The sequence below is a fragment of the Megalobrama amblycephala genome, linkage group LG23, assembly GCF_018812025.1.
Source record: "Megalobrama amblycephala isolate DHTTF-2021 linkage group LG23, ASM1881202v1, whole genome shotgun sequence".
Lineage (NCBI taxonomy): Eukaryota > Metazoa > Chordata > Actinopteri > Cypriniformes > Xenocyprididae > Megalobrama > Megalobrama amblycephala.
The window spans coordinates 9207404-9226423 of record NC_063066.1 but is presented as its reverse complement, the minus strand read 5'-3'; the positions used below and the strand labels follow the sequence as shown (position 1 = coordinate 9226423).

At 33.4% G+C, this 19020-nt stretch overlaps 1 protein-coding gene across 2 annotated transcripts; it reads right to left on the bottom strand.

Moving 5' to 3' along the window:
- Positions 1 to 71: 71 nt before the first annotated feature.
- Positions 72 to 17346, bottom strand: adgrg4a (adhesion G protein-coupled receptor G4a). 2 transcript variants are annotated; one of them, XM_048176902.1, is made up of 27 exons: positions 17297 to 17346; positions 12324 to 12400; positions 11543 to 12154; positions 11294 to 11391; positions 10937 to 10995; positions 10759 to 10807; positions 10596 to 10627; positions 10310 to 10461; positions 10137 to 10238; positions 9927 to 10001; positions 9555 to 9640; positions 9411 to 9475; positions 9178 to 9326; positions 7804 to 7930; positions 6657 to 6763; positions 6372 to 6576; positions 5727 to 5892; positions 4317 to 4466; positions 4031 to 4150; positions 3710 to 3755; positions 3503 to 3606; positions 3101 to 3222; positions 2760 to 3028; positions 2525 to 2624; positions 1326 to 1606; positions 1005 to 1106; positions 72 to 762 (listed from the first exon to the last, which is right to left on the bottom strand). In XM_048176902.1, the coding sequence occupies exons 1-27, from the start codon at positions 17305 to 17307 to the stop codon at positions 599 to 601; spliced, it is 3630 nt and encodes a 1209-aa protein (XP_048032859.1). In that variant the 5' UTR covers positions 17308 to 17346; the 3' UTR covers positions 72 to 598. The 2 variants fall into 2 exon arrangements, with proteins under 2 accessions (XP_048032859.1, XP_048032860.1); XM_048176903.1 differs by lacking the exon at positions 17297 to 17346 and adding an exon at positions 12660 to 13519.
- Positions 17347 to 19020: the final 1674 nt, after the last annotated feature.

The following is a 19020-nucleotide window of genomic DNA, read 5'->3' as shown; positions in this document are numbered from 1 at the left end:
AGCAGAATGTGACTGAACAAGTCAGACCACTTAACTGTCATCTCTGAAAAAAGACACTGACAGAAATAATGTTTTTTTCAGAACATGTTGTTTTACTTCCCTTTAGGTAACAGTGATCAAATAATCATATTATTTTCATTTCATTATTAATGTCACAATAATTTATCGCAATAAATATTGTGAATTCACAGAGTAACGTAACATAGTTTAGACCTATATGTTTACCAAAACCCACTTAATATTATGAGCAAACATTTTAAATGATTTCTTACTAAACATTTTAGAGCTGGTAGCCTTTTTATTAATACTGATAGTCTGAAGCCAAAATTACTAACCTAGTAATTCTGGGAGTGCTGTAGTTTTACATATGGCTAATATATAGATATTATTCACTGACACCACTCATAACAGTTTACACACATGACCTCATTAATTCATCTCTCTGGAAGAAATCATTGAAATCATTGAAACAATCATTGATGACAATAAATTAAAGTTTAAAAAAGAGGCTTTTCATGAATTTCTGCTGGAAATTTCCAAAGTCGTCATTCAACATTACCAAAAAGAAATGGAATGCACAGAATTCATCTTTCCTTATTTATTGTTTTCTGTCCTGTGTGAGGAAGACACCATCATGACTGGCCCCAGAGTTTGAGGTATCAGAGATCTTCCTTTCACTGGTAGTCTCAGACTTCATGGATGGTGAGGAGACGTGTTGACCATCTTTCGCTTTGGCCCCCGCTGTCACAGTACGACTCCAGTCTGGTCAAAATTCAAATAACATTATCTTTTTTTTTTTTTTTGTCTTTTCAAAGAATATTAATTGATAATGGTTGTGTTTGTAAATGTACATTTGTATTTTTATTTTCAAGTAAGTTTTGATCTAGAACACTATTATTTTTGGGGTATTTGATATGTAGTTTTGTATTATACAATTTTTTTTTTAATAATATATAATATTATTGACCAAGTATGAGTTTAACTATTGCTTATATGAGCCAAACCTGAGTATTCATTCTGTCTGAATCTTCCACAGCAGAGATGTATCCTCCACTGCTTCCTTACATTGTCTTTCATCAGACAATAAAACAGGAAGATAAAGAAACCTGAAATACAGCAAAAAAAACAAAACACTTGTCCAAAGATCCTTTGTATTTGAAGATTACAATCCAAAAACAACATATCATCTTTTAGTATTAAACACTAATGCATTCTGATGAATCTATTATACAAATTATGAGTATCACTGTGCACAGTGTTAGGCATACTTTGAATGCATTAGTTTTAACTTTCTCTCCATAGGCATAAGCAGCCCTTGCTGTTACCTTGAAGACTGTTGAGGAAGGAGAACAGGTACAGCAGGGGTGTTTTGACTGGACCCCAGGCGACAAAGGCTAGTATCCAGGTAAGTCCCAGCAGGAAGGTGAGGCTGGCCACCACTCGCAGGTCATGCAGAAACCCTTTTCTGTTGCTGGCGGGCTTATTGACCCTCATCTTACGGATCTGTACCAGCACCACGGCAAACACGCAGATATTACAGACCATGATCAGGGTCACAAATGAAACCACCGTCGCATAAAAGGTCACATCATTCCTTATCCAGCAACTGAAAAAGATGAAGAGAGATAATACAGTATGACCATAAAGTCCTGTTCACACCAATAATGAAAACTATTATAACAACCAATGATAACCATGTTAGAGTGCACAGCATCGGATGATAACATTATATTTATTCTAAGAGCAACACTCAGTTACTATATGGCTGGCTTAAAATGAACCCAAAATAACAATAATAATCAAAAGGTGAACATTTATTAATAAGCAATTTAATAAATGTTTATTGTTTAATTATTATTCATTGAACTTATTAATAAATGTTCATATTAAACATTAATAAATGTATTTTCCAACATACTTTGGGTTCATTTTAAGTGAGCAATACAGTCATTTTTTAACAATAGTTGAGTAAATAAAACTAAAAAATAAAACAGCTTGGGTTGTTTTTAACCCAGGATTTTTTGGCACCAATATAAATTTTGCATTTAAAACTGTGCATTTTACACTCTAAAAAATGCTGGGTAAAAAACAACCCATTGAGTTGAAAATGGACAAACCCAACAATTGGTTTGTTTTAACCCAACGGTTGGGTTAAATGTTTGCCCAACCTGCTTGGTAGTTTTATTTAACTCAATTATTGTGTAAAAATTATTGTACTGCTTGCTTAAAATGAACCCAAATTATGTTGGAAATTAACATTTATTAATGTGTTTAATAAATAAACATTTATTAATAAGTTTAATGAATAATAATTAAACAATAAACATCTGATTTTTAATTTCCAACCTATTTTGGGTTCATATTAAGCCAGCCATATAGTAATTTTTTAAACAATAGTTGGGTTAAATAAAACTGCCCAGCAAACATTTAACCCAACTGCTGGGTTTGTCCATTTTCAACCCAACTTGGGTTGTTTTTTTAACCCAGTATTTTTAGAGTGTAAACTGTGTTGTTTGGCACCTACAATGCAGTGGATTCTTCTTGGAGAAGTGCTCTGGAGAGGCTGGCACCATATGAATTTACATCAATGGCAAGCACTAAACTTACAACCAGCAGAGGTAAACCTGCAAACAACAGTTTAAAAAAAAAATTAACAAACAGAAGCACTGTTTTTTGTTTCTTAATGGTTATTCAATTGTTATATACTCCACAGTATAACATTTACATGAAGAGAAAAAATGCAAAACTGCCTGTCTTACCCCATCCAAGAGCACAGAATTTGAGGATGTAAGATGGCACATATGAATTAAAGACCTTGACCAAGGCCAGATACATGTTGATTGCACCCAGTCCCATCCAAGTAAAGGTAGCCAGAAAGAAGTAATGTAGAAAGGCGGCTACAGTAATGCAGAGGGCATTACTGTTAAAAGAGGCAAACCAGGAGTTCACCAGGAACAACATGTTCAACCCTAGCAAGGCCACGGAGAGGTTAATAAGGATCTTCGAAGGGTAGTCTCGCCTCAGTTTCCTGTGGTAAGAAAACGTGTAAGGAAAGACATAGGATGCTGAACACATAATGCAAAAGAGTCTAAGAACTCACTCAAAGGACAAATAGGTCAGAAGTGTGACTCCAAGAAAGATGGAGGATATGCCACTGCCCAGGTTTGAGATTACAGTCAGAATCTTTTCATCTTTCGGGTTTATTGGAGTTTTAGAGATATCCTGGAAAACACACAAAGTGGTTACAATAATAAAAATCATCCATAAATTAACACTGACCTTTAGTTTCCAAATGTTTTCAGAAAAGGTAATTATTATACTGCTAATTATTATATTGCATTTGGTACATAAATTGACATTTTTAATTCACTGACCTTGTGCTGTTGAAAAGGCAAATTTAGTTTCACACAAGCAAAAATATAATGTAAAACTTTGTGTAGGCCTACTTTATAAAAATCTTTACTTGACTGTCTATGTCTTAGACACACAAAACTGAACTCACAAGAAGAACTCCAAAATGTGTGAGGTGATCACAGGAACAGGACGTATGAGTGGCATTAGACTTCATTATCTCACATCCTGTATTGTTCCATCCACCTTTCTCATCTATGAGACATTCAATGAGACAACCATTGAACTGTCATGAGGATATCGACCAAAATGAGTTTGCTTACTCTAGATAGTTCTAAATGTGTATCACAAAGCTCACTGTTTTTGTTGAAGTCCCAGTAGACACACTTGGCAGTGTCCCAGTCCTATAGTGGAAAAAGATAGCGTGCATGGTGAAATATTACTTTAATGATCAGACTATAAATCAGTGATAATGTCATAGTGGATGAATTAAATCTGCCTTAGAAGCTATACTTAGCAAGATATTTGTTGACAAAAGATATCAGGCAATTAGTGGTAGCATTATTATTTTAACTGTTTAAAGTGTGTTCAAACAGTAGCATAATGGGGCAATAATGATGGTGAACTATTGATTTGTGATTTGGTTTGGTGGTGGCCAGTTGATTGTATCCACACAGACCTCTTTGTTTTGGAGATGGCGGAGAGTGACCATCACTGGGATCTCAAGGTGGCTCACTGTGGCATTGGTGACACTGGCAGACACCACATAAGAGTTCAGCGCCATGTTGATTGTAGGGTCCTAGATGTTTAAAATATTTGCCATCAGAAGTACTGATTCTCACAAAACTGTTCCATATAATTCTATAGCTTTGCTTTTATTTACATTAAACTGACTTTAAGTGGTTTATTCTTCTACTAAAAGTGAGGAAAATAAACTGACCACCAGTTCAAGGAGTCTGTGTTACCTCAAAGATTTTTTCTTTGCCATAAAAATGGAACTGAACACGAGGTCTGGCTCCATTGTTTGGGAAAAAGCTTTCAATTGCCGGAGGTAAGGATATGAAAGCTATAGTTCCTGTGTCTGGATGCTCTGTAAAGTTTTCGTCATAAAATATCTACAAAAATGATGGGAAGGAAACATTACTGCAAGAACAATAAACCATTCATGTGATAAATATTTTATAAATATTGATGACTAAAAATAAATACAGGTTACATTGTTATGCCAGTACTGTAGGTGACTGTCTTTATGAATGAGTCACTGAATTATTCACTCAGCCGATTAGTTGAAAAGGTGATAGGGGATGTGCATGGATGATTCTGCTTTGATTTTGCCTTTTTTTCTTTAATTATGCAAAAATGGACAAAGTAACTCATAATATATAGTGTAAAATCTAAGTTATTCAATATTACCTGCTTGTGTATTTAACTGTTTTATAAAAGCAGTATGACAATTGTGCTGTTGGTCCAAATATCAGCTGATAATTTAAAAAAAATGGCACACTTACCGGTCTGATATTCCTTAATTATTTATTCTGATTGAGCATTTTCTATAAACATTTCTAAAAATGCAGAACCATGTCATGACATTTGTCCAGCAAACTCTAAAGTCTTCAAAAATCATGTTTGCAGACCACAAGAAAGAGCTGTGATCAGTCTGCTTTGGGATGTTTTGTATCCATTGGGAACAAATGTGATAGAGTCTGATTGCTTGAAGCTTCTTAAGGCTGAATACACACAAACAGGTCGGACAGAGATGGCCAATAACCATAAAACAATCTAGCAACCCAAAAACGTCCATAATATATTTGTATATACATGCTACAACAGTATATTGACAGGGAGATTTAAAAGAGTTCAACTCATTTTTTTATAACTGCAACAAAACAAACTCTATGTGCTAACTTTGCTAAACAAGTGGCTTCTTCTGCTATGCTTTGACCATGTAGTTTTGACATTTTGACCATGTAGAGTTTGAAACAGTTTTCTGAGAAAGTGTATCAATGAATTGCTTATGTATAGTTGTCTCTGCATATTAAATTGGGATATCTAAGTATTTTAACACACTGAAAAATTACATACTTCAGCTTTAATACAACAATGTTGGCTGAATACATTTACATCTCACTTCAATGTCATTCAGTGGTCAGGCTTAATATCACACCTGACATGTAAATGGTGCTAAAATAACCACTTGAATCACACAATCCACTAACACACACAAGGACACGGAAACCTTGTGGTCACGATAGTGTGAAAACACGTTTGCAACGGTACTGTGATATTTTAATATCACACTTTCGCTAAGAGTCTAAAGTTTCCATAATGATCTTGGTCTCATGCAGTGTTAGATACGATCTCTCTTTGTCTCTCACCTCAGGGATGCTATCATTCTGTATGGAGGACACCTCAAATGTGAGGCCGTGGAACTGAGAGGTGTCAGGGTTGATCAGCTGCAGTGCTAATGAAGGTGCTGTCATGTTATGAGCATCTCCTGTGAACACCGTCCTGTCTCCCATAAGGTCTGTAATATAAAGAATTCTACCACACACAAAGACAGAAAGACAAAATGGAGTGAAGACAGCAGGAAAATACTGGGACATATTATATAGAGATATCATATTGCATTTGCATATTGCAACTTTCGTTTTGTTTGTTTATTTATGATTAAAGTTATTTTTGAATGTTTGCCGGTTCCTGCCCCCTTCTTCCCTGTGATTCTCCTACGTATTCCTAGTGGAATTTACTATTAAAACTCTGTAGCAAGGTTTCATAAACGCTTACGCTTAACATAAACAATACCAGACCATGAAACAAAGCAAACCGAGGGCTTAAATACAAAGGAACAGATAATCAACGGAACAGAAACAGGTGAACTAATTAACAACCAATGAACAGCGAAAACAGAACCAAATCACAACGAAACTAAACAGAACAGAACATACATGTTACAATATGAATCAAAACTAACTATTTGTATCACAATACAAACATGCACAAATGCCTGCTTGCATACTTACTTGTTAGTGAGTTGGGTGAGATTAGTTTTGATATCACAGATATCTGAAACAATGTTAGTAATGCTGCTGGATAGGTCTGCGGTCAAGGTTCCAACCTCAGTGACCTTAGACAGCTTTTCAAGCGCAATGTCCAGCTGAGCATCATTCAGACCATTTTGTTCCCTTATCAGGTCATCAATCATGTCCACAATGTCTGCTGAGTTGTCTGGGGACATATGCCATTAAAGTGGTCAATTTAATTGTGCTTTTGACAAAGGCAAATAAAAACCCATATTGATAACTTACCAGCTGTAACAGTGATATTTTCCAAATCATCAAAATTTACTGTCCTTATACACTTGCTCATGTCTGGAGGATCCCAAACTGCTCTGTCAGTTGCCCCATTTAATTTACTGAATAGAATGGGAAGAGATGTAATTGTCATTCAGCCATTTAAAAATGCATTCTACTGACTTTTCCATGCTAATGAGGGAATTATTATGTATATCAGAGTTTTAGACATGAAACAATTGTAGTACAGCTTTTTTCATGTACTCTTATAAACAGAAGACTTTTTACACAGCAAAATCTCCAGAGTTAAATCAACTCTGCTCAGAGAACATATGGTCCCTCTCTACATAGAGTTAAAATAACACTGAAGCAGGGTTAAAGTTAATGAGATAATATGCTGTTTGTGGAGTTGTTTAATCAGATCTTGAGAGATTTAATGTCTTTTATATTCAGTTGATTTCATCTAAGGCTGTGGCTGGAAGTCCTTTGTAGTTATTGTGTTTCTCTTCAGTGATTATGCTTGTTAACAGCAGGTGTTCATCACTAATGTTCAATCATCACTTAATTAATCTCATTAACTTTAACTCTGCTTCAGTGTTACTTTAACACTGTATAGAGAGGGACCATATGTAATCTGAGCAGAGTTGATTTAACTCTGGGGATTTTGCTGTGTATAAGCTCTGTAAAAACATCAATTTTATGTCATGGTGACTGGACTTATTGCTATCCTGGTCAGTTTAAGAGTTAATATTTACATTGCCAGGAGTCCAAGCAGGATTGTGAAGCTAATTATTCAATTAAAGGATATTGCTTTCCACAAGAAAAAGATAAGATATATTAATCAGAGGAGCAGCTCCGGATTGTGTATATAGTTTGTGTGCCAAATGACATAAAGATAAAGTGTTATCTGAATGTTTTTCCAGGGCTATTGAACTGCTTCTATAGAAACAAAACATTTAACTGTAAAGTATATGCAATGGAGATTTGATATGGGAAATTATAACTCCCATAAAACAAATTGGTGATCTAATTTTTAAATATATCAATAGATTAATTGATTAACACTGATATTTTAAGAAAAAAAAAATGCATTTTTGAAATAACTAAATCAACCTGTGTTGTTTTGATCAGTATTAAATGCTGCACAATGTGTAGTACTTACCAAAACCTTGTAGCACTTTCGTCCCCTTTCTCACACCCCATTTCATATTGGCTTTGAGCCGTCGTGGCGGGCCACACGTATATACCATACACTGTGAGCATTAACTCTTCTGGACATTGGCCTGGATCTGTAACAATAAACAGCTTGCACTGAGAAACCACACACATATTTTAACTCCATTACAAGAGTGATTTGTATTTATTATTTTTTAGTTATACACTCTTAGCCCGGATTTTATATTTACTTAAAAATATAATTACAATATACTTAAAATATTTAAGTTTGGTTGCATTACTTATAAAATATAAGTATATTCTACTAATTTGTGGGTGTATTTGAATGTGTTAATAAATGTAAGTTAAATGCACTTAAATTATGAAGTTTTTCTCCTGACCACGCCTCCTACACACTGGTTTGCAGCAGATAATGACGCAGTCATTCGTGGTGTGTGTGAATTCAAGGAGCTGTTGATGAGCAGTTGGAACATTTGTTTTGGCTGTTCTACAGACATTTTTTCCAAACATTTACCTTTTTATAGTTTTTCACCAAAGGAGAAAATCACACTTTTTAAGTTACCATCATCGAGGTCAGGGTTTGTTTTAGTTGAGCTCTTGACCCTTGACTTTTTAATATTAGATTTTGTTTGGACAGTTTTAACTGCATTCAAACCAACCAGACAAGCAAAGTTAAAAGATGATCAGGCCGTGTTGATTATGTTTTCACATAATTATTATTTGATCTGAATCACTGAACACATTTAGAGCCCAATCTCTGAGTTAGATTTACATTATTGATTACAGCAGCACTGTGATTCTACAGCGGAAGATCAACTTTTACAATACAATTTTTTTTTATTTTTTTTAAAGTTGTCCTTATCACAAAAAATATATATATATATATATTTTAGGCACACACAGACATCAAGAATCAGCGTATGAATCTCAACAACGGTGAAAAGCAACATATTCTGATAAACAGATCAACTCTGAACATTAGAAAACAAGCTACTAAAAAGTCACAGAAAAACAGCAAAATTTAAATAGTGAGAATAAAGAAAATTACTAAGACAATTCAGCTCATAATTTATTCATGCACCAATGCATGATGGGAGGCATGGATGAATTTTGATAGGTGGCAAGTTAACTTGCTTTGAACTTAAATATACTAGGTGTAATAACTACAAAGTAATTAATATTACAAAACATTTTAAGTTAAATGAACTCGAATTATTAAGTTAACATTACTTCATTTTTTTAGGGCAACCAGTTTCCTCAAATTTTTTAAGTAAATTCAACTTATCCGGGCTAACAATGTATCTAACATTTGTCTCCTTCATTTGTATGCTTGCTTATCAATAAAAGGCCAAAATCAGACCTATATGGTTGACTTTGACTTCTCCAGTCGGGACACTGATACTGATGGTAGCATTGGTGTATCCTTTTGTTAAGAGTTCAAAAATCAGCCTCTCTGCTGCTGTGGCATTCACTGGTGCAGATACCTGAACCTGAAAAGTAGTGATGTACCTAAAAAAAGATTTCATTTAATTAATGATACAGCTATTTTATCAGCATTTGACTGTTCCATGTGTTCAATGTTGGGACAGTTACTTAGGAGCTCCTTTTAGCACAAGATTCAAAACGTCCATTTTGCATTTTCCCAGTGTTTCCTGAAGCTGAAGAAAAGAAGAAGTACATCAATGGTCTGCTCTAAATTGACTTTTTATAATATATTTATAATGTGTCTTTACTTACCCATTGTTGTGTAGTCTGCTTAGGGTCTGTGATACTGCCACTCATTGTTAGGTTCAGATAGACTCTATAAAAAATGTCTCCAAAATCTGGTGAAACATTAGTGAATTAAACCCCTGTTAAATATAATGAATACATAGAACAAAATACTGCAAAACATTTTAAATGGTTCAGTTATTGATGATAATAATATAAAGTAAACACTATGTAAAACATTTTTGAAAGCAGGTTTTGAGGGAAACAAATGGTATCAATTAACAAACCTGTATATTCAAAAATGTTTTGCATAGTGGTCAGGTCACTGGTCACTTTATTGGCCTTCAAGATGAGATTCTGCTATATGTACAACCATACCAATGTGTTTGTTTAACTCACCTGTGTACGAAGTTAAGCCTGAAGTGGCTGAACAGATATTTTCTATGGCCAGTGTTTGTAATGATGTGCGAGGTACTGAAGAACAGAATATTTTACATGTGAGTTCTTAAATGGGAATGTGAGACCTTTGACCAAATTAAGGTTTAAGTGTTTCTGTATTGATAAAACAGTTTACTTCAGTTGAGTTATGAAGCTCTGGATGGCACAGACCTGATATTGTAATATTTGCACTTCCTATGTCGGGACTCTTTGTGGTTTGAGACAAGACTGGTGCAGTTACAGGAGGATTCAAAGTCACATTTGGTAATACAGCTGTAAAATTCGAAAAAGAATTTTGATCAACTGAATTCTCCACTCCCCACCCCTCACACATAACTACATACCTACTGAGAGGATGTTTATAGAATCTGGGTTTGTTATCAGGAAGATGTTTTCGCTGTAGTTATAGATGGGTATTATCAGCCCCTGTATCTCAGACACTGTTTTACCTACATCATCTTCAGGTATCACTTTCACAAACACCACACAATCAAACCTAAGACCACAACAGAGTCATGATAAATACTCGTTTAGATGATCTTATTCATACACAAAGCATAAACTTCCTATTTTGCTGAGTATCCATGACATACATGTATGTATTGCAGGTGTATGACTAATTTTTTTTACCATTGTGTTTCGATTGGTGGATTTTCATGACCCTGCAAAAAGCATATATATAACACATTTGAGAAAAACACTGTGTTTTGTAATGTCATAACATTAGGATATAAATATACTGTATATGTCCACTTAATTATTTAGTTAAATATGGTATATATTAATATAGTACCTGAATTTTCTCCTTATTTTGTCCAGGTAAACCAGCTCCTGTTTGAGTACTAAATTGGAGCAGAGATGAGAAAAATGTGGCACAAGACATAAAGTCTATGTAACTGTGCAGTTAAATGGAAATATAATTATATATACAAACTTCTGATTTAGTTTGTTTTAAAAAATGAAATGATTACCTTAAATTTGACAGGAGCACAGAATGCACTGATATTTTCCAAGGGAAAATGTGCTTTAGCTGAAATAACAATTAAAAAAAAAACATATATAAATACATATTTATATAAACTCAGCAAAAAAAGACATGTCCTTTTTTCAGGATAATGTATTTTATTGTATTTTGAATATAATTTTGTTAAATCCAAATAAGTTTTACAGATCTTTATTGGGTTTAAACAATGTTTTTCATGCTTTTTCAATGGCTCATAAACAATTATCGCATGTGCACCACTAAAGAGGCCTTTCTACTGACTCTGAAAAACACCAGGAGAAAGACTTATAACGTTATATATACACACATGCAAGTATAATCTTACCCAGTGTAGAACAATCTCCTGGACATCATTCTCAGCGTTGTCATTATTGGTATTTTGCGTAATAGATGTGTTCATCTGAATTTTATATTTTGACGATACTGAAATGTTTTAAAGATATAGTTCATTAGAGTGCAATTTCAATAATCCATAATATCATATAACACAAGTTCTTTGTAACATTAATTCTGTATTTCCTCTCTTATAAATATTCTTGTATTCTTCAGAGAAAAACAGAGCAGTTTCTCTCACCACACTTCAAGCTGTCGTCCTCTATTGTTGTGCACTTCTCAAAATCCCAGTCCTGTTTTCTCCAAGTTATAATGTTCCCATCTACACATTTGCATTCATCCAGCTGCAGTGGACTCAGCTGCACTCCCCACATTCGGAACAAGGACATATCTCCAAGAAAGTTTTTCCCGGTCTCAAATACAATAGCACCTCCAACAAAGCTATGTGACACTCCCAAAGTCAGGGTACCATTTGCGGCAAGGAACCTGGGTGATGTTTCATTCAAATGAAATTCGAAAATGGCTTGATTAACAATCATCTGGAAAAGCCTAGTGTGACTCGACCATGTCAGACAAACTGTGTACCAATTGTCTTTGTGAAGGTCATATGCAACTATCCATTCTTCTCCAAAAAGGGAGGCTTTTAAATTTCCACCATGTCCAGCCAAGCCAAGCTCTACGTGCTGTTGCCCTGGAGCTTTGTAGTCAAAAACAGTCCATTCAGAAGTAATTTGCTTTTTCATGAGGTTGACACAAACACTCAGTTCCTCTAAAGGTGGGATGATAACATTTTTATTCAGCTGCCAAACACATTGGATTGTAAAGGCCATCTTCTTCCCCCATAGGCTCGAGCCTGAAAGTTAGAATACAGATTAGGCATATATCCTAACTTTGTACATTAATAAGCAAGAAATAATATCTTTTTAGCAATATAAAAACTGCAATCACATTTTGTAAAGGAATAGAGAAGAAAAAATATTATACATAAGAAATGCAAGATTTTTGATAAGGTAAAATATTACCTGAACATGTGAGAGAGGAGCCCAAAATCATGTAAATAGTCACAGGCAGGTATTTCTTAAATGTATGCATGATATCTCTATAAATAAATAAAAGAGAGAGAGAGAAAATATTCATTTCTACGGTGTCCTCACTTAAAAAAAAAAAAGGATTTAAAGTAAAAAAATCTCTATGTTTAACATTAAAGAGTTGGTTAAAGAGTCAAACAATCCATAAAATGGAAAAATTATTAAGTTTTAAAAAATTTTAAATTATTACAAAGTTTTTTTATAACTTGTAAGATAAAAGATACACATAGTTTATAACTATTTTCTTTTTATAATGAGTTAGATACTTACTGTCTTATGACATGTCTCTAGAATGGAAAAAACACTTCAGTATTAAGAAAACAAAGTAAACTATGGAAAACCAACAATTTCAACCTAGAAAACCATATGACTCAATGAGGGTATGTTGTCCTCTAAATATATCCAGCGCAGGACCTCTCCTCAGGAGACAAAATCCACGCCCAATCTCTTGTTGATAAGTTATTTATTAATCATAAAGACAGTAATAAACATAAAAGGATCTGTACATGGGTCAATAAGGAACAGTTGCCGGAACCAGTTAATCTTATTATGAACCAGTTAGTAACCCTTTCATTGTATAAATCTGTGAATGTTACGCTATCACAAACCTGAGACCTAGCATGCTTATTTTGATTGTGATGTTTGCTTGTTTTGAGACCCTGTTTATGATTATCACTTATGAATGTGGGAGAAGACACGCCTCATTTATAGTTAAAGATTAATAGTGCCAGTTGTGTGATGAAATACTGCAGAAAAGGCATGACTCTTGCTAAATGGGAAGAATGTGTCTGATATAAGGTCATTGGTGGGCGTATAATGCATTTGTGTCAGCTTGTTCTGTAAAAGGTTAATGATGGTAAAAACAGAACATATGATTGAAGCTGTAATGGTTAATCACTGAAAAACAGCGCATGGCAGTGCATATGAGGAACTGTTTAAGTTTTCATTACATGAACAGTTCTGCATATATTTGTGTGGGTAGAATGTGTGTACCATCTTAACAGGAAGTTGTTTTCGATCTTAAGCAAACAGTTCGGGTAATGTTCCTCCTCAGGTCTTCAGATCAGAATCAGTTCTTCCAGATAGCTCTTACCAAACAAATTTAATTAGATTTTATAGTGGCTGTCTATCTGCAACCCATAGTCCTCTCCAAGCTCAATTACATACTTTTCATTTGGACAGATATTTGCATTTATTAATTTGTATACATATTTTGTGAACATTCTATATTCATCCTTTTATTAGTTCCAAATCAAATGTGTCTGCCATTGTGATATATAAAACATGGAACATATATATATATATATATATATATATATATATATATATATATATATATATATATATATAATTATTATCACATAACTGAAAAATGGTGATTATAATTTTTCCATTGTATTACTTACTAAACAGTATAGATTTCTACTGACACCACTGACACAAGCAGTGACTGATTTTATGTGGGTAATTACATTCTCTGTTATAGAACTTCCAGGTCTTTATTCCGAAATACCGCATGAGGGCGTTTCTTAGAATTTAAAATGTCAAACCAATATGTTTCATGGCTTTAAAGCTTTATTTTATTTTATTTTTTCATTTTTTATTTTATTTCTTTTATTATTTTATTTCTTTTTTTATTTTATTTATCTTTATTTTTTCATTATTTTATTTTATTTTATAATTTATTTTATTTTATATTTTATTTTATTTTATCTTATCTTTTTATTTTATTTTATTTTTTTAAATTCTTTTTTTATTTTATCTTATCTTATTTTTATTTTTATTTTTTTATTATTTATTTTATTTTATTTTGTTTCATTTTATTTTATTTTATTGAAATACCAGACACTGACAAAGAGTAGGACAAAGCTGTGAAACATTAAGAGGATTTTTTAATAGTGTTTCTCTACAACATATATAATTATATTTTCTTATTTTCTGTACATATTTTAATCTATATATATTGGATTGGACATGTAAAAAAAGAAAGAAAGAAAGAAAGAAAGAAAGAAAGAAAGAAAGAAAGAAAGAAAGAAAGAAAGAAAGAAAGAAAGAAAATCAAAGTACATTTTTATTAAGAACATTCTAGTCACCATCTCTGATGAATTTAGTGGAAATGCTGTTATTTTAAAAAGTAGGCTAATGGAAGGTAAAGTTGTGGGACGTGTTTGTTCCACGTTTCAAGAATCAGTGAAGAGAAATCCAAAGCAAAATCACTAACTGCTTTAATTTCTTTATTGTAGTTCCAATGTTTTAAATTGTGTGTTGTTCCCAAAGAGAGGGAGTCTTGTCAAAACGGTTTTCAAGGAAAGCATTAATCATCTTCTGCGTGTATGAGAGATCATTTAACAGAAGGGCAAAGGAAGGTTTCAGCCTCCTCCTCACCATTTCCTCTAAATTTCCCATTCAGGGTATTACTGCAAGAAGCTTGAAAGAATTTACCACAAGACTGTGAAAAAATTATACAACAGTGTTCCTGTGTATGAGGTTTCACACATGGGCCTACACCTCTTTCTTCCACATTTGAAACCAATATTATGACTTCACGCTTACAGAAAGAAATTTCATAGTTTTGACAATAAGGTGTGACAGATATCTTTGATCGGTGCTTTAGTTTATCATATATATTCAATGAATGATCAATTAAAAAAATCAAAATCATGACAATTTTAACAATTATTGTGCAAATAAATATTGTGCTTCATAATGTAAAGCTGACTTCAAATAACCTCCTTTTGCAAAGTGCAAAAACATTTGCAACGTTATAGCATATTCTTCTTTAACTGTATCAGTTAAATCAAGTCACACAAGTTTTTAAAAACCAGTTTTCTTTTGCCCTGCACTGGTCACTGAATTAGTTATAGCAGCTATTGTTATAAGATCCTGAGGTTGTGTTGTATCTCTGTTGTCTCTCTATGGGATGTATTTGCTAGTGCTTCATATACTCTGTTTTCCATATCTGAACCCATGACATTCCCTCACAGGGACAGCCATTATTAGCTAAGTAAGTGTTAAATAACACAAGTGCTGGTGCATTATTTAATACGTGTAACTGATACAAAGCTCAGCCTGCTATAAAAAATGAATGAGGGGCCTGCAAGCTATGGCTAAAATGAAAGAAAGTAGTCTGAGATGCCTGGAAAGCAGAACTGCCAAAGGGAATATGGTGTTTTCTTAAAGGGAGGGGTTGCACAGTTTTGCTGATCCTGTTTCTCATTCAACAGTCAAAGCTTAAGGCCCGTTCACACCAACAATGATAACTGTAAAGATAACTATAACGATAACTATATTTGAGTCATTCCACAAAACCGGTACGATTTGAGTCACTCTGACCTTTTTCAGTGTATTTTAACTATTGGGTCACCAAAATATATTTTTAAAGCTTATTGTATTAATTAAAAATGTCTCCTTTAATAATGTTTAAAAACATGACATACATTTTATGTTCATATTAGAAATGATTTTGTTTTTTTTCAGTTGACACCACCTATTTTGTCATGTCCCTCAAGGCCTTCTATGAAAATGTACTTGGGATATGAATAATAAAACGAGAAAAAAGTCCATTCATTTTGCCATTGCCATAAATATCCATCTGTGCTTTTTGCTGGTACTATTTTTTTTAAGTAAATTCATGATTATTCATTAAAATCACATCATTTAGTTCCGTACCATAGTAACCCTTCAACCCGTTACACAAACCATTCTCCCCCTATAAAAATAATGTGTGACATCATTAATAGGAAGTGACATCATAGAAGTCTTCTGAACAACATTGTGAGCAGACACAGGCAAATTACCACCTTCTTTAATAATTATTACTAAATTATGTTGTGAAATTGTGCTTGTCGAACTTAACCACTCAACCCCGTTACATCAATTAAATATAGAAAACTATTAATTGTGAAAATTATCTTTGTTATTTCAACATTATTCATGATTTCTTAATATCATGCATGCCATGCGCTCTCCATTTATTCACTAAATTTAGAGCAGTGGCCAATTTGGGCAAAAAAAAAATCACAACCCCATCACACCTACATTTTTATTTTTATTTTTTTTGTTAAGTTTATGAAAAAGTAATTTAAAGTTAGTTGAATTCTGTCTGAAGTGTTCAGAGCAATCATAAGAATACTGATTTAGTTCAAATTCTGAAGTTAAGCCTTTGATAAAAAATGATGAGGTTGCTGCCACAAAAAGTGCCCATTTCAGGCTTTAGTATAGCAAAAGTGTGAGATTTTATGTAACTTTTATATTTGCAATTACTGAATTAGTGTGAGGGACATCTGATTAATAGGAAAATGATGATTTATATTACAAATACATTTTATAATAATATTCAGAGAGCTCCCATAGTGTCCATAACTTAAAATAATGACCAATAATAATAGGGATTTGATGCCTGAGATAGAAAAATATCTGTTTTGCTGTTCTTGTTGCATTTACACGGCTTTAACCAGCAGATGTCCTCAACATGCTATGTTTGGAGTAAATAGCTAGTGTAATTGAACTAATCTAGCTGACGAAATCAATATAGTGGAATAAAAACAACACCTAACCATTTTCACTGCAACTTCAAAGGAAGCAAGACAATGTTGTCGAAACTAGCGTTGGATACCTGAGGTAATTTTTATGTTATGCTGTTTGCTAGCCTGGTATGATCTCATCGTTAATACTTCTCACCATTTATTTGTTTTCCATATATCCATTTTCTTTAAAGTACCCTTAAAAAGAGGAGATGACTTGTCAAACAGTGGAGGCTTTTTCTGGACCTTGGCGATTAACTTCTTCACAATGTCGTCTGCCATTTTAAATGCGCGAGCCCTTACATTAGAACGGATTCTGATTGGCTGTCAGTGTTTAAAGGATGAGTCCACTTTCAAATAAAATTTTCCTGATAATTTACTCACCCCCATGTCATCCAAGATATCCATGTATTTCTTTCGTCAGTCGAAAAGAAATTAAGGTTTTTGATGAAAACATTCCAGGATTATTCTCCTTATAGTGGACTTCAGTTGCCTCCAAACGGTTGAAGGTCAAAATTACAGTTTCAGTGCAGCTTCAAAGGGCTTGAAAGGATACCAGACGAGGAATAAGGGTCTTATCTAGCGAAATGATCTGTCATTTTCGAAAAAAATACAACTTTATATGCTTTATAAACACAAATGATCGCCTTGCACGTGCTTCCGCTTTCCGTATTCTTCAAAAAGTTTACGCTGTATGTCCTACGCCTTCCCTATTCGACTTACGGAAAAAAAACGGAAATGCCGCGCGTTCGTTCCTTAAGTTGAATAGTTTCTCTATATCGTTATCGTTATAGCTGTGGTGTGGACACTGCTATTCTTTTATATTCAGAAAGATTTTTAGTACTATCTTTAGTGTTATCTTTATAGTTATCGTTCTTGGTTTGAACAGGCCTTTAAAGGAAAACATACAAAGCCTGTACACCAAACCTTTTATTTAATATTTTTGTTGATTTAAAACATAACTTAAAAACAAATATCCATTTCAAAATATCTGATTATATAACTATGCAAATTAAACTTTTAATGCCCACAAAAGGCTATACACTCAAATATGTTCATCATTTTGCAAGGGGAGACCCTTCCTAAAATATTAGGACAGTTATATATTTTCATGTGTAAATTTGTTTTATACTGTATGAGAAGTGTGATATTATAAATCAAATCATTTGCTTTTATATTGTCATGTAACATATCTATCTGTAAAATATTTACTTTGTATTAAGATTTACTTCACAACTTTTTCTATTAGAGTAATGAAACTTTGACAGCCCTAAAATACATTTAACCATCTATGGTACGGTGTTGCCTCCAGGCAACATGGTCTATTTTAGTTTGTTTTTAATAGAATAAGGCACCAATTGATTTATCAAACATATCTCAGGACAGAATAACTCAAATACTAATCAATAAAAGTGCAAAAAAGACCAAAACATGACCAACAGGGGTCTATTTTGTGTCAGCACATGTGCACATGTCACATGACTCCATATTTTCTCCAATGAAAAGTGCTTTTTTCACTTGTTTGTAACCATTTAATCACCAACAAAAAATACGAGTCACCTTCACTGGCAAGTAAAGAAGTATTTTTAAGAACTTTACATTATATATCATCAAATGTTTTAGAGAAAATAACAAAAAACTGCATGTTGCCTCAAAGCATCATTGTACCAGAATGGAATCGCATAAGGCCATACAGCCATAATAGGTTAATACAAATGTATCAGAAAAAGAGTTAGATTTATCTAAATATGTTGCCATTTTCACATGATTTTGTAATGCACTTATGAGAATAGTAATTCACATGCTATATCTGCATATATTATGATCTGCACATTTTCTATAGCACTTCAAAAAGGTATAAAACACAGGTAGCAAAGCCAGTTGATGAAGGTGAGGATGAGGGGTCATACTGTGATGAGGAAGATGAAATATAGTGACAATCCGTCAGGGAGAGAGTGAGGGTGAGAGAGAAGATGGAGATGGGGATGAAGATGGTTATGATAACTTAATATAATAACATAATAATATGATGGTTTGGTAATACTGTTACAATGTATTACAATGTATGTTACAATGTGGTACAGTGTTGCCTGAGGGCAACAGCTGGA

What these genes read in the sequence shown, in the direction of transcription:
- adgrg4a (XM_048176902.1), bottom strand. An exon ending in CCACCAATCGAAACACAATG is followed by an intron (nt 10,462 to 10,595) that starts GTAAAAAAAATT and finishes TTGTGGTCTTAG; the next exon opens with GTTTGATTGTGTGGTGTTTG. An exon ending in GTGCTAAAAGGAGCTCCTAA is followed by an intron (nt 9,327 to 9,410) that starts GTAACTGTCCCA and finishes ATCTTTTTTTAG; the next exon opens with GTACATCACTACTTTTCAGG.